Genomic DNA, 23,969 nt, shown 5'->3' with positions numbered 1-23,969 from the left:
CGTCAAACGGACCGTGGCACTGAGTGCCACCTCCAGTCTTAACTCAAACAGCTCCAGGGGCAGTGACACCATCACCTCCACTCCTCCACACACTGCAGTCCATTATGGAATAGTCCCCTTCAGAGCTGTTAGAAGGATGCATGACATGAGTTGTGTCTCCCCGCTGACTCTGCAGTGGAACAGCTGCCGTTCCCAGGGCAGGGACCACCTCTGGGACTGCTGGTTATTAAATACTTTGCTTTGTTTCATCCATCCGTGTCCTGAAGAGTTCAGTCTTGGAGTAGCACTTCCTTATAAACACAATTTCATACCTGCAAGCAGGCACAGCAACTGCAGGAATTGCAACTTCAACTGTTTACAAAAAGATCCCATAGAAATATTTTAAGTGCCCAGCACATTTCACCATCCAAGCTGCCCATGTGGTGGAGGGCTGTGACCAATGTATTTTTTAATGCACATTTGTTAATGACTATAACAGATTCCTGCCCTGCATGAACACCCTTGGTCCAGGGTCTGAATGACCACATTGTCCTTCAATGACTGACACAAAAAAAAGAACCTGAAAATATTATGTATTATTCAGATGAGGTTTTAGATAATAAAAGCAAAAAAGACCAGGAAACAAGAACCTGTAGCTTTCACAAATGGTTAATTCTGGTTTTAAAAATATTTTCCTCTCCTGCTGTTGTTTGAGGAGCAGACTGCTGTATTCCAACACTAAGATATTCCATTTCTACAATACTTGGAGCTCTTCAGGCCGAAAATTGCTGTGAAACATCCTGCCAAGATGATGATTCGTACTCTTGCCATTTCTTCCTAATGCATGCAGGAATCCTCACTTGCAATATAAGAAAGCAGCAGGGAAAAGCAGCATTTATTTAGCTTAATTTAGCAAATGATTCAGTTTATTTACAAAGCTCATCTTTCTGCTGTTCAAACGCCTGTTGGAAATGCCAATGAAAAATGGTTCAGTTTGATACCTTCTCAGTGTCCTGTTATTTGCAATATATTTATTTTAATCTGGAAGGTGATGAAGTCAGGCTGGCCTTATCCTCCTAGTTTCTGCAGAAATTTTGGTCTCAACAGAACACAGAAGCCATCAGACCCTAGAGGAGTGGAAGTGCAGTGTGAGGCAGTGAAAGGCTCCATCCCAAGCTGTGAAGCTGGAGCCCAGCTGTTGCTGGCAGAGCAGAGCAAGATCTAATTTTCTGACCTGGGACTGGCCATGGCTCTGTGATGGCCAGGTTGGTGTCACTGCCCTGCACCAAACTCCAGGCAAACCCACACTAGCTGGGCCAGCTCAAATTGTCATCTGGCAGCAACAGGGCCCAGTCCCCTCGGTCCCCTCGTGTGAAACTGTGCTGGTAACAACAGGGACCAAACTGCTCTGCCACTGTCTTCTTTTGTCACAGCTCCCAGGGCCTGAAGCACTCTGGTTGTGGATCTACTTCCTCCTTTTCTTCCTCTAAAGGACTGACTCATTAGCAGTATCAAATGACTGCATTAATTATCTGTAAGATAAGTGATGCAAAGAAATGTTGAACCTTCCCACATCCAAACCACAAAATGCCATTCTCCTCCTCACTCAGTGGAGATTTTGCCGAAGGATGCGCATTTTCAAGGAGAGGAAGGGCCTCAAAGCACAAGTTCCTTCTTCTGCCAATACAGGAGCTTCTTGCCAGTCCTGGGCTCCAGAGCATGCTGAGCAAACAGGGAGAAGTCAGTATGGGAACTGCCACAATTCCCATTTATTTATTTATTTATTTAACTGAATTATCAGAGCTGGTCATTTCTACAAATTCGCTTCCTAGCTAACATGCACAGGCAGAGGAAATGTAGGTTTTAATGAAAATCCTTAATCTTAACTCTGAGTGTAACATTTTCCTTGCTTGGCCATTCATTTCAGAAGAGTTGCCATGGGGCATTTATTATTTTGAGAAATGTTTGTGATTATGAACTTCATACTTAGAATGGCCAAAGTATAAAATAACTTAATCATATGCTCACTCCACAGTAGGTTATTAATAATTTCTTAGCTCACTAGAACAACTTAGATCTGAGATGTTAATTAATTTACCTCTGCTTATGCTGGTCAGCTTAACAATCTTGTATCTCTCAGTTTGACTAAAGAAAAATATTTAAATCTGTTTCAGATGAAAAGTCTCAGAGAAACAATGTTTGGGTGGCAATCACTCAGACTAATGGTCATTTATTTAAAAACAATTGTTTCCACTGTAGCTAAAACTATGAAAACAAATCTTCCTGCCTAGCATTGTATAAACATTGTACAAAATGTACATTTTGGGACAAATTTGAACCCAGCTGTGCCCCTTTTATTTTTGCATTTTTAGGTTGCTCTCTGCCTCCACTCCCCCATACAGCCAGCCACAGTTAGCTGGAAGCCAGAATTTATTCTGCAAACGCCCAGGCTCTAAGAACACAAACTTGTTTAAGCTGAGACCATATTTGGAAGAGATCTGGGTCAAGGAAAATAATCAAAGGAAAGTGCATTCCTGGAGCACCACGTGAGGAGGCCACAGAGCACACAGGGCTCGGCACTAATGCTCAGGGACGACCCTCAGTGCCTCCCTGCCACTGATGCTCACCCTGAGCACCATCTCAGCAAACTGGGGCAAAGCAATGGAAATGAGCTGTTCAGCAGCACACCATCAACATCATGACCATGGCAGAAACTTCTAAACTAATCCACCTCCAAAGGCTCCATCCTCACAGCCACAGGTACCTGGCTGTAACCCTACCACTACTTTGGCTGAAGTAATGACCATTTCCTACAACTGTAAATGCCTGAAGGACTAAAACACCAAAGTGTTCTCTCACTCCCTGAAATTCCAGCATTCTTTGTCTTACTTTAGGAAGATCCTAAATCCAGCCTTTGGTGTTTGTTTTATATTTGGCTGCCACAATTCCAGAATTTCAGGAAAACTTTGCTCAACGAATTTTTTTTTTCTTCCACTTGGAAGACTTGAGCATGAATACTCCCTACAGATGGTACTTTTAGCCTCTGAATATTTTATTTAATTAGCAGCCAAATGCACATTAACTAAATTGCAGTGCTTTAATTGTACAAGTAAAATCTCAAGCAGCCAGCACAGGGAACAGCTACAGAACATTCTGGCTGTGATCAACACTCACTGTCCAGGTTTATGTTTATAGCATAAAGTGAGCATGCAAAAGAGGCCTTGAGCTGCCTGTTTTAAACAAAAGGTGGTACCATGAATCATACAGTTCAGGGAATCTAAGTCTGAACTGTGATAGCACACATCTTTTATCTTGGTGTGAATTTTTAACCCCCACACAAAATACTGGATTTAGTCTCTCCTGTTTTCACGACTTGGGCATTAATCCTTCACAGGGGTGGTGGTGAGGGGTTATTGCTGTTTGAATCTCTGGTGGGTCACTTGCATGGAGAATGAGGCAGCTGGGCTAGGAGCAGGGGACTCACCCTGCCTCCCCTCCCTGGTGTGAGCCTGCTGCACAGTGACACCACCACCACATTATGTGACATGAAAGGAAAAGGTAATTCATGATCCAGTGCCAAACAGTTTTATCGCTTATCCACCCAAAACATCACTGTTCACTCACTGAGAGCATAAAGGCAACCTTGAAAGCTGGTAGCATTATCACCTGGGCAGGTAATAGAGCAAGCTCTGCTTATGTGTATTTAAAAGGAAAAAAAACCCCAAAAAATCAGCATCCCTGTGCTCTTCCCACAACAAGCAACATGAATCTAACCAGGGCAGATTCCCTGGAAAGCAGCCAAATCATGATGTTGATAAAGATCTTGTCTAGATCCATGGACACCCTTGTGAGGAACTACATAGAGCTTTTATTATTGAATTCTAGCTTTTCCAAACTTTTATTCTCATCTGTTTCCATTGTTTATTTTCCTGTGTATTTGTAAATTTGAGAATTTCTTTTCCCCCAGCTTTTATGCATTTTGTTCCCATTTTCACGTATCCAAACAAGTTCACTGTGACTTTCTTAACTGAGTCTGGGCTGCTTGGCATTGCATTTCCAGCACAAAAACAAAAGTACCAGCTGCTGTTCACATCACCCTTCTCCAAACAGCGTGAGGTTAACTGTCATAGGAAAAACCACAGAAGCAGTGCAAATGCAGAAAACAGAGGAGCTATTCAGAAAGACAGTTTCTGAAAAATATACATGGAAATTGCTTTTATTTTTGCCGGAATTAAAAAACCATAAGAATATTGACATTGCATTTAAAACCCCCAGGAAGTTAAAGATTATACATTTTTGTATCTCTGAAACCCAATAGAAGAGTCTCCACCATGCCTTTTTTAGGAGATATCAATGTATGAAAATTTTGAACTAAGATTTTTAAACACGTGTCAGGCTGTCCAAACTCCACAGTGCTCTTCATTAAATACACAAAATGTGTAATTTCTGGGAAGGAACACTGTCCAAAAGTTAGACAATTAACAAAGAATTTCTAGGAAAGACATCAAACCCCAGTCCTTAAGGGAAGGAAAACATGTATTTAAATGTAATCACAGAACTTTAGTTTGGGATTTTTGTTTTCAGTTTTGAGAAGTGTTACTGTGTGTGCTGCTTCTCTTTGCTCTACTCCATGTATTAATACTGGCAAGTACTACATTAGGAGTGTTCTTATCCCAAAAGTAGACTGTTAAGCTGGTACAGTCATTCCTTTGCTTCTTCCCGGTACTGCAAATAAAGTACACTGACAGGGTAACAGACAGTTGTATGCAAACACGAAGAGTCACTTAAATTACCTGAAGTTTGGAAGGAAAAGCTGTGAATTTATACAGCCATGATGCAGATTGTATGATTTGTCCTCAGCAGGGTTAAAGCAATATATACACAGCTGGTTTAAAATGACACATTTCTACTCAGTGTGTCAGGTAAGAAAAGCTTTCTATGAAAGTTCTTTTGAAAGTCATCATCTTGAAAGTTTTGCAGCTGCTAGGATGAAACAATTGAAATTGCTACTGCTTTGGCTCCAGACAAGCAGATAGAAGTTAACTGCTTAGGAGTAGAGTCCCTCATGAATCCTACTGGTTATGGGAATGAGCCCTCAAAAACATCCGTCTTGCCTGTCCCAGCAGCTTATTGACTGCAATGATAGTATTTGTGGAATTCATTCATAAATATCACTATACATTTTTACTTAAAGCCATGTCCTAACAGTAATAAAGATGACAATCCTGGGGGAATAAACACATTAAATGTATATATAAGAACAATATAAAAGAGTGACAAAGTTGTATTTAATTACAAAAGAGGTTTCTCTTTTTTTTCTGCGAATTCCTTTTTAGACTAAAACAGGCTTTCATTCTTATGTCACCAACTGAGGGGAAAAAACCCACAAATCCTAAAATTCCGATGTTTACAAAAAACCAGGAAAACTATTGTCATACTACAAAACGTTTCACTTTACAACAACCCCAAAGAGTCATCTATTACCTGGATGATAAAGAAATATGGGGACATGAGAAGGATAAAATTCTCTACTCTGATCAACGCAAGCCTCTCTGACCTTAGGGGACATCTGTACAGGGAATGAACGTGTGTGGAACCAGCCAGAGAGATGCTATAGATCAGGAGAAAAAGCCTGCCTTTATTTTGGTGTTTTAGAATTTTTCCAGTAGAAACTGGAACCATTTCAACAATATGAAGCAGGTACATTCTAACAACTTCCAACACAAATCCCAACACTTTCATTTTACTTAAAGTATACTGTCTGTCAAAAAAAAAAAGTTGGTTTATTTCATATTCTTTATGATGAAAAGTGTATAAACTGCACTTTCAAATTAAATCATGTTCCACCAAAACTGGTCTGGCTTTAAGACTGATAACTTTACTGGAGAGAATTAAGATCCTTTAGCAAGTATCAATTTTCTGTTAAAAAAATGTCCGCAAGATGAAATAAAAAATTTTCTTAATTTACAATAAGCAGTGTAAACAGCAAAAACAACAGAAGCCACAGTTTCACGCACCAGCTGCTAGCAGACAAATAACTCCAAGTGCTCATAGAACCTTGTATCTTCCTTTGTTGGTTGGTTGGTAAGAATTTTGCTGCAAATAAAGAAGAGGATAATCACAGTTAAAAGTGAAGATGGATAAATGAATTGCAATAAAACCCAACTAGATTTAGCTGGGTATGTTGTAAAGCTACAGCAAACCAGATCTCTCAACACATATAAAGTATCAAAATGAGGGGAATAATCTTCTCCCCTGCCTAATGGTGTTGAAATTAGGAAAGGTATTGGGACCCAACTCTTTGAGGGGTTTTCATCCAAAAAGCTCTGTCAATGTGTTATCTCCATCTGCTGGCTGATAGCAGCCGTGTTCTGGCTGATCAACCCAGTGCCATGGATTTTTAGGCTGTTCAGGAAAACTGGTTTTGAGATCTATAGGTCCCAGTCCCTGATATTAACAAAACCTTATGCCAGAGCATCAATATTTGCACAAGTCAATCTCATAAAGCATACATTAATTCCCTTTCCATCTGCATCTGGATATTGCACTCACCAATCTGATGAGCTCCTCTTTTATAAGTCGTGTGATTTCTGCCTTTGCTTTCTGTACAGCAAGTTCATTGGCACCTGAAGATAAAAATATGTATTATAATCTTAAACACCTTCTGTATATGAAGCCTAGAGCATAAAAACTGCTGTCTACTTTCAAAAGGACAGTAAAATTTGCTGAATGTCCTCAGCTATTTGGTGAAGAACATTCTATTGGTGAAGAACACAGAATTCCAAAGCTTGACTGTGTTCTCTTTTAATGAAGATACTCTAGTCATAAATGATACATAGGATTTGAGGTTTCTTGAGAAAAACTCAATTATCATGACATTTGCCAAGTTTTTGTTGTAGTAGTTGATGCAATTTCTTAAACCTTTCACAGCCTAAACAGAATTCTGTTTTCTTCCTTATTTCACACTGGCACAGACCTCTTTGTGCTAATGGTTCTTCCTGTTCTTTTCCTCTCCTCCAAACTGATTTCATACATTAGCTGTTGTTCTGTGACAGGTAAGGAGAAGCCTCTCTGTGATCCCCAAGGATAATTTGATAAGTGTATAAAGATAAACAAGTGTTTTTCAGTAATTGCAAAGTAACTGCAGTGAGTCTGTAACTCAAGTGTCCAAACACTGACTACAGAAATTCCATGTCTAACTACAAAACTAGACTCATAGCTTTAATAGAAACATTTATAAAAAGAATACATACTTTCTATAGCCAAATAAATCTTTCGTTCTCCTTCCTTGGGTTCTTTGCCTGGAGGGAAGTAAGTTCCCCTGATTGTAATGGCAGCTTCAGAATATTCACTGATTCTCTGCAGTGCTTCTTTGGAGGTAACCTTCCATCTGGCAGTCTGCAAGGTGAAGGACAGGAGAGGATCAACAAGGAGAAAGGCAGCACACAAAATGGCAATTCATTAGTCTGCCAGCCTGGGCAGAACCTCAAAGATAAATACAGGCAATTTGTACTTGATACATCCTCAAAATAACAGATGAGTTAGATCTGAGCAGCAATATTCTGAATGGCAGAAATACTCAGATTCTACAAAAAGGGCAAAGAGTTGTATCAGTCATGGCAGTAAAGCCTTTGCAAAAAACACCAGTGTCAGAGATTTGGGTATTAGAGAATTGGGTAGAGGGTGAAGAGATTTTTATCTGATAACGAATATTTGTTTTTCTGATACTCTCTGGAATAAGTCCAAAGCATTGCATTTATACAGCCTGAGAAGTAATCACAGTTAATGTAGCAATTTCAATTAGGTATGGTCAGAAATAGAGACATAGTATAAATAGAGACATAGTATTTTACTGGTGTAAGTATGAAGAGAAGTTTTGTTAAATGATGGTCATTTATAGTTGATTATACCAAAATGGTTACTTGCCTGTGGGAAGTCATTGATCTCTAATTCTTCTTCGTATCTCTTGAAGGATTCATTCTGTCCTCCATCCTGTTTCTCTTCCTCCTGCTTCTCTATGGGTACATAATTGAGCTTGGCATTGATTTTTTCAGCCAGTTGCTCTGCAATGGTCTTGGCAGACACAGTAGGAGCTTGAATTGTGCCTCCTCTCAGGATAGCATTGGTAGCCTGCTGCATCACATCCTGTAAAAGCACAGGTCCATACTGAGAACAAGGTAGCCAAAAAAAGTCCTATATAAACCAATAAGGGCTTCATTAAAGCTCTCTGTGTAATGTAATTGTCTACATAACAAATAAATTCTCCAGACTTCTGCTCTTCCTTCCTTCCTTCCTCTCAACAATTCCCTTCACACCTGCAAAGAAAATATCTTAGTGGTCTTTTGTATTTTCAGCTTAAAATATCTTTGGATATTCCAGAACAATTACACCCAATCCAAACACATTGTACATCACACATACATCTCATGCTTCAGCAGAGAAAGATATTGTGCAACTCTGCCAAAGCTGACAAAATTAATTGTGTAATGTTATCAGTAATGAATTAACTCTTTGCCAGGGCAGACAAAGTATTTATGGTTCTATAATAAGTCTTATAAACAACTCACCTCACTTACAAATCCTATATAAGTGAGTTAGCCCAGCTTAAATGAGATAAACCATGCAGTATGTTACTAGTGTGCAGAAACACTAAATCAAATGGCAACCACAGAACAAAGAACTGAACAACTTCTATTAAAAAACGAGTAAAATTGGTCTGTAAAGAGCCTGACCTTAAAGTGGAAGGGAACCATGACTTGTGCCTCTGCTCCAAGATTCTTCTGGGCATTGATTCTCAAAGCCAATCTTTTAGCAATTTCCAATTTTTCTGCATTCCCAGCTGATGGTGTAGGAGCATTTGATGTTCCTGGTGCTGCCATGTCTTTTACTCTTTTCTTTGAATTGAACATGCTTTCAATTTGTTCATCAATCTAAAGAAAAAACAATTATTTGATCACTGCATTTACTGCTATATAATCTTGTCATCAAAAAGAAACGCTAAGGGGTATTTAGTTTACATGTTCTTAAAAAAATTAATCTTGTATAAATGGTAGAAGCCTGCCCAAAACTACAGCTCAACAAAAGGATGATCTAATCAGGAAAAAGTCTGAACACAGCGTTTACCTGCAAGGTCACAAAAAGGAATCTATCCAACATTAAGAAAGGAATTTAGTAAGATTTAAAATAGAAAATGCTACCATTAAAATAGAAAATGCTACCAATATCTTTAAAACACTTCAAATAAAAATATGTTTGCAACTGAGGACCATTGTTCTATTTCATTTATGCAAGAATAGTATCCCAAATAATTTATGTGACATTTACATAACTACACATATTAAGTGTAAAATACCAGTAAGTCAAAAAGAGACACTGAAAATCTTCCTAGATCTTGATCTTCAGAGCTGTATCTCTATATTTGCAGAATACATGCAGTAGGTAACAAATGTCACAGAGTAACAGAAATCCATGCATTCTGCAATGTATTATGCAACCTACTGGGGAAGAAAATCAAATGTATTAAGAAAATTCATAAGCAACTTAAATCCTATTCCCAAGTGCTTACATCAACAGCTGTATCTTCATCATCTGAATCTTGCAGGCCAAGAGCTGCTTTTTGTAGCTTCTTTCTTTCATTAGCCAAAGCTTGTTCTGTTTCATCAAATTTAAAACCTTTGCCAGAGAATCCACTGCTTTTTTTAATCAACTTGCCCTCCTGAAAACAAAAACATGTATTATACTTAGGAGTTTCAAATCCTAGTTCTCATAGTCATAAAATAACTTTAAGATTATACAAATAATTTTGAAATTCTTTAAAAAGAAAATCCTAGCACATTTGTAAAGTGCTTCAAATTTAAAAGCTGCATTTCACAATGAAATGCAATTTAAAAAACCTATGTCAATTCAGCAGAGACAGTACCCTATTGGGGTTTTCTGTAAGTATACATTTTAAATGCTTTTCAAATTCGGTAAAAAAAAACCTCAATTTTTTAATATCAGAAAAACTCTAAAGTCACTCTTCTCAGCATGAGCAAGATCCTCTGATGGTGAGAGCTCTAGAAATAATCAATAATAATAATACAAGTAAATAATGATAATAATACTTGTAAATAATACAAGTTCTGTGAAAGGGCTTCATTATCTTGTATGTGAATTTTGTTAAAAGCCAAAGTGCCTCTTATACCATAGGTATTTATTACATACCCAGTGACAATATTTAAATTCTGAAGAACAGTTCTTTGATGACATTCAAGATCCCAATCTTGAGGTCACTGACACACTCAACCAAGCACACACGTGTTCCCAGAGAGGTGACCCATGCATGTACACTGGACAACTGGGACACACATGCATGCACAGGCATTAAAGCTGGACCAAGCCCCCTACAGAAGAAATAATTACTTACAGCCTTCTGTTGGTCTTTGAAGTCAGCCCAGAGCTTCTCCAAATCAGCAGGAATTGGATTCCCAGACAATTCCAAAGCCTTAATGATATCACCAGCATAACGTGCTTGATCCTCAGTAATGAATGTATATGCATACCCCTGGTCAAAATTCATTTAAGAGTCAATTAGGAAAAAGCTCTAAAGACACTATCTCTAAATTTATTGAAGCACCCTTGCACAGATGCTGATTCTAGTCAATGAAAGTAACCACGACAGTCATGCAATAACTCTTTTTTAGTTGAAGTGTAGAATGGATAATGTGATTTCCCAGAAAGCTGATACAGACGTAATCATCCAAAGATAGTAAACACTGACATCTCTCCTTCCAACCAGTGTTGTCATGGTTAAAAGTTTGAAAAATTAAAATCTTATCCATTTAGTAGGGCACGTTTCCAACAGTGAAAACCACCCAAACTTTCAGCCACAAATGGGATTTAAAAGAACATTCAGACATCAGAAGAACGCGTATCTTCCAAATTTCAGCTTGCTGAAGTTCAGAACATACTAAAAACACTCTTCCCACCAACAATACAAACTACTTTCTCTGTAATTATCCCTTGGAGCAACTTCAGCAAAGAGTAAAGTAGGGGAAAATGCCAGTACTAACCACACCTGACAAGTGAGTGTACATACTTTATTGCCAGCTCGCCCAGTGCGGCCGGCTCGGTGCACGTAGTCCTCATAGTGGTTGGGACAGCTGTAATTGACCACCAGCATCAGCTGCTTCACATCCAAGCCCCTGGCTGCTACAGATGTGGCCACCAGAAGTTTGCAGGTTCCATTCTTGAAGTCATTAATGATGCTGTCCCTGTCATACTGATCAATACCTGCAAGACAAATCAGTTAATTATAAAGCTCTGCTTTAAGCCATTAGAATTTGTACACAGGTCAAAATACCCTCGAACTTCAAACAAACAAAACCACAAGCAAATAAAACTTCAACACTTTCACACTTTTGAAGGCAAAATACATTAGCCAAAATAACCTCTATTATTTAGAATAACTTCTAATTTTTCAACTACCATAAGATGTTTTCCCCATACCAAGATCCTCAAAATGTTTTTTAATATCATTTTCTCTTTTGTACTTCGGCTGAGACCTCATCTGGATGCTTTGTCTGTTCTCTAAAGACAACAGAAATCTCAGAAGAACAAGAATATTTTTTCCCTCTTCCATTGCTGCATTCCTGCTGAACAATGATTCTGTACTTACTGATTTTATATAACACACTCCAAAAAAATACTCTAAGTTTTAAGATACACTGGGATGGACAGCATTGTAAAGAAATTTGTCTCCTCTTGCTACTTCCATTCTATTACTACTTGATAGAAGAAAAGTAAAGCAACAGCTGCTCTTACTGTGGAATAAAAAAAAATCATGTGCTACTCCCCAAGGGCACTCACTACTCTGCAATAACAAGTAGTTAGCAATATTCCCTGAGAGATGCTAACTCTAAGTAACAGTCCTCTTGCACAGACACAAGATTTGGCATCTGATGACATCTCAGAGAGAACAATGAGGAGTAATTACACAAAACTATCATATCTATTTCAAATTAAGAGACAATTATCCTCCCCAATTACAAAGCACAACCTGCTTAAGAAGAAGTAATAGAATTGCTACTATACAGGAACTAAGTGATTTTTACCTACTGGATACCAACATTCTAGTTGGAAGTAGTTAATATAAGTCCTTAAATTTGCAGATTACCTCCATGGAGAGACAAGCAAGGATAAGACGCCCTCATTAAATCTTTCAACAACCCATCAGCATGTTCTTGCTTATCTACGAATATGATAACAGATCCTTTCTCCTGATAATGTCCCAGTAGCTCCAGTAACTTCAGAAATTTGTTCTCCTCTTCTATGACAATCTGGAAAAAGACATACAAAAGAATATAATTTGTATCTTGAGTCATTGAACAAATCCAGAGTGTACAAAAGTAAAAATCAGGAACAGGAGATGAGTTTTTCAGGTTGTTCCCACAGCTAAAGACAAACGGCTGTTCAGCTTAGTGCTACAAACCAACTTTAAAAATCACACTGCATTTGCAGATTAGGGTGTTAATTTATTCTAAGTTCATTTTTAATAAGGCCACTAAACTTCTAAAAATAAAAGCTCTGGTTTATATTCAACATTGCTGGGAACAATCCTTTGCAAGCAAGTGAGAAGATAAGTGAGGCAGATGTATCATACTCACCACATGTTGCTCCACATCAGAACAGACAACACTTCTGCCTCCAACCTGCACCTCTATGGGTTTACTGAGGATCCTGCGAGCCAGGGCCTCCATAGCTCTGGGGAAAGTAGCAGAGAACATGACAGTCTGACGGTCAGGCCTGACGTTGTCTACAATGCGCATGACCTGTGGTGAGAGAACATTCCCTGTGAACATCCAACTGCTGTAACTCCATTTCACACTCATACACAGCTGTCATCTTTAAAGTCAGGTGGTATCTGCACCTCCCAGACCACAAAACATTCTTTACAGATTTCCTATAGGCACCAAGCTGCTGGCATTGGAAGATGGCAAAACTTGCTGGATTCAGACGGAAGTTGCATGGCAATATGCAATCTGGCAGCAGCTCAGCAAAAATCCTAGGAAAAGCAGCAGAAACCTTACAGCTCAAGAGACAAATAAAAGGAATTTTCCTCCTTTTGGAGAGCAGTACAGCCCCTGATAACTGGAAGAGCCCTGGATGTCCAAAGCTTTCAGCAAGTCAGCAGAATTTCCAACATTTTGTTCTCATCTCTTGCCAAGAGACATCAAAGACTTTATAAACAGACTACAACTACTAATACAACACCTGTAACAAGGAATTACACAGGGATTCCACAACTACTCAAAATGAGTGTGTAAAACACTCAGTGTATTAGAGAAAAATCTAAGCTATATAGGAATTTATTGAAAGCAAAACAGAGAACCACAGAATGGTTTGGGCTGCAAGGGACTCTAAAGATCTTCCAGTTCCAAGCCCCTGCCATGGGCAGGGATATCTTCCACTAGATGTGAGAATAATGTGATGTTATAATAATGTGATAATAGGAGAGTAATAGAAATATCAGTCAGCTTAAACTGCTGTCCATATGCAGCACATCCTTTTGAACACCCACAGGCAGTGCAGTAATAATGTAGCACTGCAAAACCCTCGATGTGAAAAACATCTCTTTTGGCAACACCCCCCATGTCTTCAATTACCTGAGGCTCAAACCCCATGTCAAACATTCTGTCAGCTTCATCAAGTACAACGTATGTGACTCTACGGAGGTTTGTCACCCGACCTGTGAAAGGAGAGGAAAAAACACATGGGAAACAAAATCAAATGGAAATCTAGTTTCCCTTAGGAATATTTTTTTTAAATGTTATACAGTCTCACTATCTTCTAACAAAGACATTAATAATTTTTTTAAAAATTCACTGAATGTGAATTTTAATGTTCACAGTTTAATCACACATACATTCTAGGAAATGTGTAAGTATGCACAAGGCCCTTTTAGTTTGTCAAACTCTTCTCTTGCATACCATCATAGGGCCAGAAGAACCTGTAAAATTCAGAAAACTGCCCTCGCCAAAACACATCATAAAACTAAGACTGAGCTGAAGCAAGGAGCCACATCAGCCAGTATCTGACAGCGGCACCTAGAAAAGAACATATTAGAGATTACAGCGCATGTGTGGAAGGCAAAGCCCAGTGCTAACTGCTGCAGCCTCAGAAAATTCCTTTATACACAATCTGTAATGCTTCCTTGGAATTAAGAATAACTATACGAGGATAACCATACTAGTTCTAGATCACTGCTAATAATAGGCATAAAACAGAGTAAGCAGTCTTTTAAAAATAACTATTATATAAAGATAAAAACCTACCCAGTAACAGTACTGAATTTAAATTTAAAATCAAGAACCACCCCAAACTCTGGGACAGGTTGAAATAAAGTTGCGTTTCTGTGAACATTTTGAAATTATCATGGACAGGATAACTAGCACCCTTCCCAAACAGTGAAGAGATTCCCTTTCACGAGAAGGATTTAACTCAAGGATTTTAGAATCATACTCTCAAACAATATAAACACATTCAGTTCCACACAACTGTGGAGTGACACTACCAAATGCTCTCTGAATGGGAAAGATTTGTCACGTTTTCTACAACTATCCCTCAGACTTGTGCCTATCAAACTACAGAAGAATTTGGTCCTCTCAGCTTCAGCAAATTGTAGCTGAATCCTCAAATTATTTAAGACATTACGCGCTGCATTTTTTAAGATACGGAATTCAATATGAAGGAACAAAGCAAGTATTCCTTATATCTACATATCTATTTAACATCTTAACACTTTCATCCCCAAATAATAACTTCGTAAAATTACTTGGGAACAGCATTAATGTACCTACCTTTGACGATATAAGTCTTGGAAGCCCAGTTCTATATGTCTTGAAGGTACTTTTTTCACAGAAGTTAAATAATGTCAACAGTTTAGTAGAGGTTTTGATGTGGAATAATTTAATAATAAAACTTTATCTAATAAGCATGCAATGGTTACACTAGGACAAAACCTCTTAAAGCTGCAGTGGCTCATTTTAATCAATCTGAATATCTGATATAAGGTCAGTTCTTTTACTTCTGAGCAGGTATTTAGGGAGGGCTTCTTTGTCTGTTTTTAAAGCCAACAGATAAAGGCAGAGTCAGATGCTCTTGTAAAGCGGGGAACTGCTGAGCTACTCTAGCACAGATAACGGATGAACGGGCAGACAAAATAAGCAACTGTTATGTAACCTTTATCTAAATGACTCCAACTTAAAAAATTTGGACCAGCACATTTCAAGTTTAGCAATGATAAACATTCTCAAAAACTCTTCAAGAATGTAGTATTTCCTGTCCTCCCCAAAAATGTCAAATCAATATATGCTTAAACCTATTATTAGTGCTATATATTCTCAATAGCTATATAGTGCAGCCTGAAGAGATATAAGAAAATTCCATAAGACCATTTATCAAAATACATGATCTTTTGAATCTGTTAGAATTACACAACAAATGTAAAAAAATCTCCAAAGGAAAAGGTTTTCTACTCACCATTGTTAGCTGCTAACATGTCAATCATACGTCCGGGTGTGCAAACAATAATTTCAGCACCTCTTTTGAGTTCAGCTATCTGATTTCAAAACACAGTAAACCATCTATTAGTTTTTGCTTTGTGATTTCTTTCAGATTTTTTTAAACATATATCACCTTGCAAAAAAGAAAACCACCTACACTGTAATACATCTGTTCAACTAACATGAATTATGTAAAGATTTTAATTAGCAATTTCTTCAAGTCTTTGGAGAACTTTGCTTCCAAAAAGAGTAACCCCTGACAGTCGGAGTTCCCACCACCTGGAGCAGTTTTAATGAGGATATGACTTCAATACACTTAAGAGCCTGTAAGAAATGTCAGTGTTACATCAGGAACAAGTGATAGTAGACACACCACCTCTTCCACCATAGATGGTCACTCCTGTTAGCTGCTGGGTGGGGTGGAGGTGTGGAAAACCTTGAAACTAATCTCTAAGCTACTTCAAGATGCACTATTTGATAATGCAATAAAGCAAAGTTATAATTTTCTGACTTTTGCTATCTTAAAGGAACTCTCAGAAAAATACAGCTTCCTAGTAACTTTCAAAATATTGTATCCCACTAATAATTCAATTTTAATTTAATGCTCAGTATATACATAAAGACGAACAGTCTGAAATTTTAAAGGATCATACCTGAGACTTTCCAGGATCATTATTGTTTAAGGCTAAGTTACATGAAAAAGCTTTTTGCATTACTACCATTGCCACAGAGAAAATCCACAATGAAGACTGCAAATGTACTGGATTAATGGAAAAGAAAAAACAACTAACTCTGCTACAAAAGAAACACTGACTAATGAAGCCCAAGCACTCTTTGACAAGCCAGGCATGTGTTTTGCATACCTGTTCACTGATTCCTGTTCCTCCATAAACACAGACAACTCGAAGCCCAAGTGTCTTTGAGAATTTCTTGCACTCCTTGGTAATCTGCAAAGCCAACTCACGTGTAGGTGTCATAATGACAGCTGAAAAGCAAAACATTTTCTCATACATTGCAATATAAGAGATGTTGTATTTTCCACAACAGAAATTAATCTTTTGTAGTGATGTTTACAGCAATTTACTTCCTATTTTTAAGAATGTAATTTCTAGGAAAAGATACTTGAGACATTATGAGGAAGGGGTGGAAATCTGGTCCAAGTGTAAAAATCAAGGGAGGAAGGTTTCCCAGATATGTGGACATGGGAGTGCTACTGCAACAACATCAGATAGCACAGTAATCACAAAACAACATTAAAGAGCATTAATTAAAAAAGCCCCACTTATCAATGGACATTAGTAAGCACTTCTCCCTATAACCAAAGAACTGAAATCCCACCTAAAGCATATACGTGATGTTATATTTATTTAAATAGTAACTTTGAAAAGACAATCTTTTTACCTATGGGACCTTCTCCTTCTTCTAATGCTCTCTGATCCATAATGTGTCTGAACATGGGCAACAGAAATGCAATAGTTTTTCCACTTCCTGTTTTAGCAATGCCAATCAAATCCCTTCCATTCATAATTGCTGGGATAGCCTGGGTTTGAATCGGAGTGGGCTTTTCATAGCCATGTCTTCAAGAAGGAAAAAAAATATTTTAAAACAAAATAGAATTTGACAGATGTGAATCATGAAGTTATGCTAAAATGTTTTTACATATTCATATTTACATATATAAAGTGCCCTTCAAAAAATACAGATCAAAATGAGCAGCAAAAGCATGATACAAATGGCAAAGAATAGTTAATAAAAAGAATTCAACACAGAGTGATAAACACTCTGATGACTACAAATGTAACATTTACATGGACATGTTGCATTCATTACGCAGCAAAGTAAAAGGTCCTTCTCAAGGACACAGGACAGAACACAGCGAGCAAAATCAAGGATGATACAGTTCATAAAGTGCTTGCTTACTTTTTGAGGGCAGTGAGAATCTTCATGGAAATACCACATTGTACCCAGGTTTTTATTGGTTTGGGACAGCCTTTTCCCTTGACTGTAATTCCCTCCAGCTCCAGCCTGTACACATTGACCTCTGAAATAGAGTTTATCTTTTAAGAGTCAAACTTGACACTTCTTTACCACCCTGATCGAAAAATTCTTGCTTTGTCCCTTAACATGACATACTATTTTTATCACTACCAGAAAAACAGCTTTTTGCTTGTTATAAATAGACACAGGAGTTAGGTTGAAAGGACTCAGCTTAATTTTCCAAGTAAAGCCTTGTATATAATTATACTAAGATATCAACAATAGAGATGCACCTGATTTAACATTTTTCTATAGCAAGTTGCTCCAAATGCTTTTTACATTGCAGAGCATTTGCTATTCCTTAGCACACTGAAATCCACCATTCTTTTCTCCAATAGTACCCAAGGTGTTCTGGATGTATTTGTCTTTACCTTCTTGAGTCATTTTAGCTAGTTCTGGTACTTCAACATAGAAGTTTTTCCTGAAAGGTTCATATTCTATCTTTCCATGATCCACTGGTTCTAGCAGCTTTCTCTGCTTGGTCTGGTAGCCAGTCAGGGCAGTCTGAAGGTCAACTTCCTCCTCTTCTGAGGAATACTGTAGAGATCACAATTTTTGTGTGCATTAGGATTAATGAATTATGAAGGTGTTTGGCTTTTGTCATTTATAGTGAAACTACTCAGAAGCAACAGGTACTTCTTACTGTATTAGAGATGAAACTGAAGACCTGCTCTTAACTTATGAGTCCCAAATGTTCTTTCCCCTAATGCTTTCATGTTTCTCCCAAACCTTAACTCTCACCATGTTCTGCATCACTTCGATGGCTTTACCAATGCCAGCTACCAGCCCTGTCACTCAGAAATAATCACTGCCACACCAAAGAAACAGAAAGAGGAAATTAAGAGAAAGCAGACTGGTGTCACACTGCAGTCACAGCTCTGAGAGATGTCCCCAGCTCAAATTTGAAGGAGCACCACTAGCACTGGAACTGCAGCCACAGAGCATGGCCTGAAGTGGCTGAGCTCCAGGGCCTGCAGGGTATTTTGACTCAGGCAAGGCTGACCCTCCACAGCCTCCTGAGCAGCAAAATACCCACACCCTTCACAGCTCCTCAGGCCAAACACCACATACAACCACAGAAAGCAAGAACAGGCACTTGACTGTTCACAAGAGAAATACAAAAACATTTCTATTACCTCCATTGCATCTTGGTCATTCTCCATGAGTTCCCCTTTCTTCTTTTCTGACTCAGCAGATGCCTTTTTGGTTGTCACTACAGTTACCACCTTGGTAACAGTTGGTCCAGTTTTCTATAAAAAAAGTTAAAAAAATGAATGCACTATTGTATAAACAAAAACAATCCTGTAAAAAAACATACAGAATATTTGTACTTCTGGATACATTATGCTGAGCAATTTATTTCTTACTTCCCATAGTGAAATTTTATCAGAATAATGCTTGATAAACAGTTTCATAAAAATGCCAGGAAATTATAGTTAAAGCAAACATGCATTAAGTGCATATAATTTGTTGCTTTTTTACACTTTCCCCCATTTTCCCCAAGCCATTTTGCTATTAAAACACAGAATCTTTTAAAAGCAAGAAATATTTAACAAGTGATTTTACCTTTTCACTCCCACCTCCACCTTTCACACTTCTCATATTGAACTTCTTGACCTCTTCTTTAACTTCTTCCATATAAGCATCTAAAGGATCTAACTCCTCATCTTCAACCTCATTGCCTTCTTTTTCTCCTTCTGCAGTTTCCTCTTCATCATCTAATAAGAGTGAAAAAGATGGGGATAAAAGACAGGGAAAGACAGAAGTCCTTAGATGTGTCAAATTATTGTCCAAATAACTACAGCCCATTATATTACTATATAATTTTTCCCATACAAATCTCTCCAGCTGGTTTACCAAAAATCTATCTTAAACCATCTGACACCATGACCAGATTTAGGCTTTTTTACTTTACGATTCACATTCTGAAGAGTATCAGATGCTTTAAACATACTGTAATAAAAATATTACTAGGAACAGAAGTATTCTGTTATATATAAAGAGGTTAAATACCATCATCATCTTCTAAACTCCATTTTTTCCCCTGTTTCATCTCTTCAATTTCTTTTTTTAGCTCTCCTATGTTTTCCATTGCCTTCTTGCGTTGCTCTTCCCTCCATTTCTCCACTCTTTCTTTTCGTTTTCTCATTTCTTCTTCTAGTTTGTTCTGATCAAAATTCTATGACAAAAAACAACAAAAAGTGAAAATTAATGGCCACTGGCTTTAGCCTAAGTTCTTGAAACAAATGTAACCATTGAGTGAGCAAGCTGTAGAAGACTGGACATCCAAAAACTTCCTGGTTTAAATTCTTTATCTTTTAAATTGACAAGTGTTAGAAGTCTCTACCTCAGTGGCCACAGCATTTGTAGCATCTTTGTCTTTCTCTTCCTCTTTGTCATCTTTGTCTTTTTTCTTTTCTTTGGAGATTTCCACACCTTCTGTCTTTTCTTTAGATCTTGATCTGAAAGTAAGATCAAAGGTTTCTTAGAATATTACAGCTTTTCTCAGGGGGAGGATATATACATATGATAGACAGAAACAGAATTATAATCACCCTGTTATGTTTTCAAACAGCTCACAAAACACACTGCTTCCCAGACAATCTTTCCATGTCATAGAATTACTTCCTCTAACTACCAGTAATGTAGACTCTAACCCAATCCAGCAATTCACGTGCTTTTCTCATTTCTTTGCAGACTTCATATTCAGAGCTCTTCCAATTGATACTCCAGTTGTTCTGCACTTTATTTTACACCTCCTTGAAGTCAGCATTTAGAAAAGAGAACAAATTTCCTGTTCGTGGAATTTCTAGAGAAAGGTAAAGTGATCTAGCATTTTGCCATGGAAGTGTGAGCATCCCCCTAAAAACACTGTCCTGGCTAACACATAAAAATTCTTCTCCCTGGGAAAAGCTATTCATGTAATGCAAACACAAAAGGCAGACTTGCACTGAATATAAAAACCATTTATAACAGCTTTTATTGTACTTACTCACTTCCAATTTAAAAGAAAGCATCTAAACCTAATTTGTGCTAGCTAATGACAATAAATATAAAAATTCCCTTTAGCTAATTAAATATCAATAAGTTTTTTCTAGTTTGGACTATTCTGCTACAAAACATATACTTATTCTCAAAGCTTTTGTGATTCCAGCTTGTCATGATTTCTAGAGTGCCATCACTACTTATGCTGTATACAGACTGTTATCATTTACAGACTTCCCACTCATTTTACAGCAGAGCCTAACTATATGCTGTTTTCAATTATACCTGAAAAACTTAAAAGACATAGCTAAAAGACAATGACCTGCAGCAAGCTTTTACACATTTCTAAAGCTAAGAACAGAAGAATACCTGTTTTCTGTTTTCCTGTTCTTGCTTGGACTGGAGGATCGAGACCGTCTCCCTCTACTCCTGCTCCTTGAGCGCCTCCTCTCTCGGCTCCGGGATCGTCTTCTCTCTCGGCTCCGTTCCCTTTCCCTACTCCTTGAACGTCTGACATGCAACAAAATTGTTTTTATTTAGGACATGCTCATAGAATAACTTTAGCCTTATGTTGAGGAACAGGTTGTAAAAGAAACCCACCAATCATCAAGACCACTAAGAACTTACAAACTGCAGCACCAGCAAGCATTTAATAAGCAAAAAGCCTTAAGCATGGTGAAACCCATCATCAGCAAAGGAACTAACTGGAGTGGGAGAATATTCACCAATATTCAGCAGACAGGCACTTTCAGGTACTCTGACTGGAGCTGATGTCATACCTTTGACGCTTCCTGTCCCGCGAGCGAGACCTTCTCTTGTCCCTGCTGCGCGACCTGTCCCGCCTGCGATCCCGGTCGCGGCTCCTCGAGCGCCTGTCCTCGCGCTTCCTCTTGTCCGACGGGGAGCGGCTCCTGGAGCGGCTCCCGGAGCGCCCCCGGGACGCAGAGCGCTTCCGATAATGCCTGCGTGGCACAGAGTGTGAGCACCAGACCCATGTACAGCAAGCACAAAAAAATTACTTGAATTTCTTGGACTTTTTAAATGTCTAAACTTTTGCAATCATCTTGCCAAACTGATTAACATACATACTATACGTATAATATACATAATATGCATACACACTCTTAATGGTGCTGAAATTAGAAGGATTATTTGGTCATGATTTTCTTTTAGTTTTCGAGTACTATTATAAGCACATCATGAGAACACCGGAACATCAAGAACAATTTCCTTTTCAGAAATCCACTGATTTCCATTTTATATATAGGAAAAGCTGAAGGCTCTTTGAAACTATCCCAAAATCTGTCAAGCAAACAAAACTGCTCTTTGTTGCTTTTTATACAGTGAATGTTTACCCACATAAGGTAGGTGAACTACAGCTCTGCTCAATGGGAAAGCTGCCAGACTGGAATTAAAGAAACATAAACCCCTGAGGAAGTGACAGCTGTGGTCAATGCCTTTACCATGCTGACATTAACAGAAATTCTTTAATTTCAAACATCACAACAGAAGCTGTCAGAAGTCAGCAAGGCGTGAGGGGTGTGATGGAGAAGGGGGTCTCCTTTCCTCCCCTCATTAATGCTCTTATCCCAACCACACTGTGGGGCAGAGCAGGGCTAGGAATTTTCTAGGAAACTCTTCAACTGAGTGTAGAAGTCACAGAGGGACCTTGACTGTGACCATCTCCTCCCCCTCCAATCCCAGATTTTTGGACACCATGCCAGAATAATTCCTTTGTTCACACTCCTGTGGCTCTGGACCCACAGACCCTTTCTCCTGACAAGCCCAACAGTCATGCTTGAGAAGAAGGAAGAAGCAGAGAAGGCAAGACTTTAAGCCCCCACTCTTTATTTCACTTCCATGGTAGTATTAAAACAGTTCAGCTCTAAAAATAGCAGTATATTTACATCTAGTCTATGTTATGTTATATATTTAGGCAGCACATACACTTGGAGTCAGTACAGTAGCATACACCCACATCCTGCCTATCAGCAGGATAACTGATTGCAAGGAACATCTGTCAGCACTGAGATTTTTAACTTCTTTTCCATCTCCATCACAAAATGCCATGGGATCTGCTCTATACTTCCTCTCTTTCTAACCTTCTCATTTTAGAGAACTAATCTTGTTTTTAATTTTTTTTTTCCTCTATAGTGCTCAATAAAACCAAAAAGATGATTTCAGATTGCAGAAGCCCCAGTGTGAGGAACATTTCCTCACACCAACCCCAGCACATGCAGCCTCCACCCATCTCCACCCACCATTCACTCTCACCCTCTTACCATTTCTTCACTTTTAAAACTTTTTGTATGTTAGAATAGAAAATTAATACAAGCTTAAACCCACTTTTAACATTATTTTTCGTCCAAACACATGAACCCTGTCATTTTCAGCAGAGAAGCTACACTGTGACAAGCAACTGAGTCCTGCTAGCTGGAGTGCCAGAGCTTGGCTTTCAATTCAGGAGGCTCTAAGGGTGCCCTGTACCACCCACTGCTGCCCCCGCTCATCTGGAACTAATTTAGATAGATCTGTGGGATTGCCCAGCTCTTTGCTAGATCAATAATTTGAGCCTAAGGTGGTTGTTAAAATTTCAAGTAACCTGTCTCCCTCGGCAGATGGACCTGGGAGCAGTTACAGTGTAGTTCAAGTGTATGTGGGGACTGTGGTGTCAGCTTTAGTATAAAAATCTGAATAAACTACGAGACAGAGGCATATGCCCTACAGCAGGAGCAAATTTGAACCGTGGAAGCGGTTTAAAGCCTGATAGGTGTGAGCAGCTCCGTAACACCTGGAGCACCGCTTTGGCCCGAGACACACGCAGCACAAGGGCACATGACTGCCGAGCTGGTTACAACCCTAATCAGGTCTTTACATCAGCTGGGAGAGGGCAAAATAATACGTGCTCCATAAACACAAAAGGCACAAGCAGAAACATCTAAACCAAGCTAACCTCCCTACGTGGCTAATTACGACATTTTGGAACGAGCCCGAGAAGGCCGGAGGTGCTCCGGGAGCCCGGGGTCGGTGCCGGTGAGCCCCGGCAAATCAGGCCCACCCAGCGCGGGGACCCTCGGCCGGAGCCCCGAGCGCCCGGCGCTGCCCTCGGCGCCAGCTCCAGGCCCGGGCCCTGCCGTGGCGGCCTGAGCGCGCCCGCCGCCCGGGAGAGCCCGCGCCACCCCTTGTCCCCCTTACGGCCGCCTCACCGCGCGACGGCCCCCGAGCGCGCTGCGAGCCCCGGGCGGGCGAGGCAGTGGCGCCGCTCCCTCACCTGGACTCGCGGCCCATGGCGGCAGCGCTCCCGCTACACGGCAGCGGCCATTCCGCGCCCGCTCGGCGAGAGCCCGGCGGGGAGCGCCGCCTCTTCCGGCCCGCGCCCCGCTCCAGCGCCCCCCGGCGGGCGGAGGGCGCAGCGCGGGCGGGAAG

The 23,969-nt window shown here is 39.3% G+C and overlaps 1 protein-coding gene across 2 annotated transcripts; it reads right to left on the bottom strand.

Annotated features, from left to right (window-relative positions):
- Nucleotides 1–928: 928 nt before the first annotated feature.
- Nucleotides 929–23,904, bottom strand: DDX46 (DEAD-box helicase 46). 2 transcript variants are annotated; one of them, XM_084215669.1, is made up of 24 exons: nucleotides 23,815–23,904; nucleotides 21,323–21,505; nucleotides 20,913–21,053; nucleotides 19,906–20,020; nucleotides 19,572–19,737; nucleotides 19,125–19,276; nucleotides 18,695–18,808; nucleotides 17,930–18,095; nucleotides 17,442–17,562; nucleotides 16,923–17,098; nucleotides 16,385–16,506; nucleotides 15,499–15,577; nucleotides 13,623–13,705; nucleotides 12,624–12,788; nucleotides 12,134–12,296; nucleotides 11,057–11,250; nucleotides 10,385–10,522; nucleotides 9,545–9,694; nucleotides 8,712–8,909; nucleotides 7,906–8,124; nucleotides 7,233–7,377; nucleotides 6,532–6,605; nucleotides 5,997–6,075; nucleotides 929–1,701 (listed from the first exon to the last, which is right to left on the bottom strand). In XM_084215669.1, the coding sequence occupies exons 1-23, from the start codon at nucleotides 23,829–23,831 to the stop codon at nucleotides 6,028–6,030; spliced, it is 3,129 nt and encodes a 1,042-aa protein (XP_084071795.1). In that variant the 5' UTR covers nucleotides 23,832–23,904; the 3' UTR covers nucleotides 929–1,701; nucleotides 5,997–6,027. The 2 variants fall into 2 exon arrangements, with proteins under 2 accessions (XP_084071795.1, XP_084071794.1); XM_084215668.1 differs by lacking the exon at nucleotides 929–1,701 and having other exon boundaries at nucleotides 5,206–6,075.
- Between the last annotated feature and the right edge of the window lie 65 nt (nucleotides 23,905–23,969).

The sequence above is a fragment of the Fringilla coelebs genome (genome assembly GCF_963513975.1).
Source record: "Fringilla coelebs genome assembly, chromosome: 15".
Lineage (NCBI taxonomy): Eukaryota > Metazoa > Chordata > Aves > Passeriformes > Fringillidae > Fringilla > Fringilla coelebs.
Note: the sequence above shows the minus strand (reverse complement) of the source record. Positions and strands in the feature narration are given on the sequence as shown.

What these genes read in the sequence shown, in the direction of transcription:
- DDX46 (XM_084215669.1), bottom strand. An exon ending in GAGTTTAGAAGATGATGATG is followed by an intron (nt 19,277 to 19,571) that starts GTATTTAACCTC and finishes CACTCTTATTAG; the next exon opens with ATGATGAAGAGGAAACTGCA. An exon ending in ACATGGGGTTTGAGCCTCAG is followed by an intron (nt 12,789 to 13,622) that starts GTAATTGAAGAC and finishes CTCTCACCACAG; the next exon opens with GTCATGCGCATTGTAGACAA.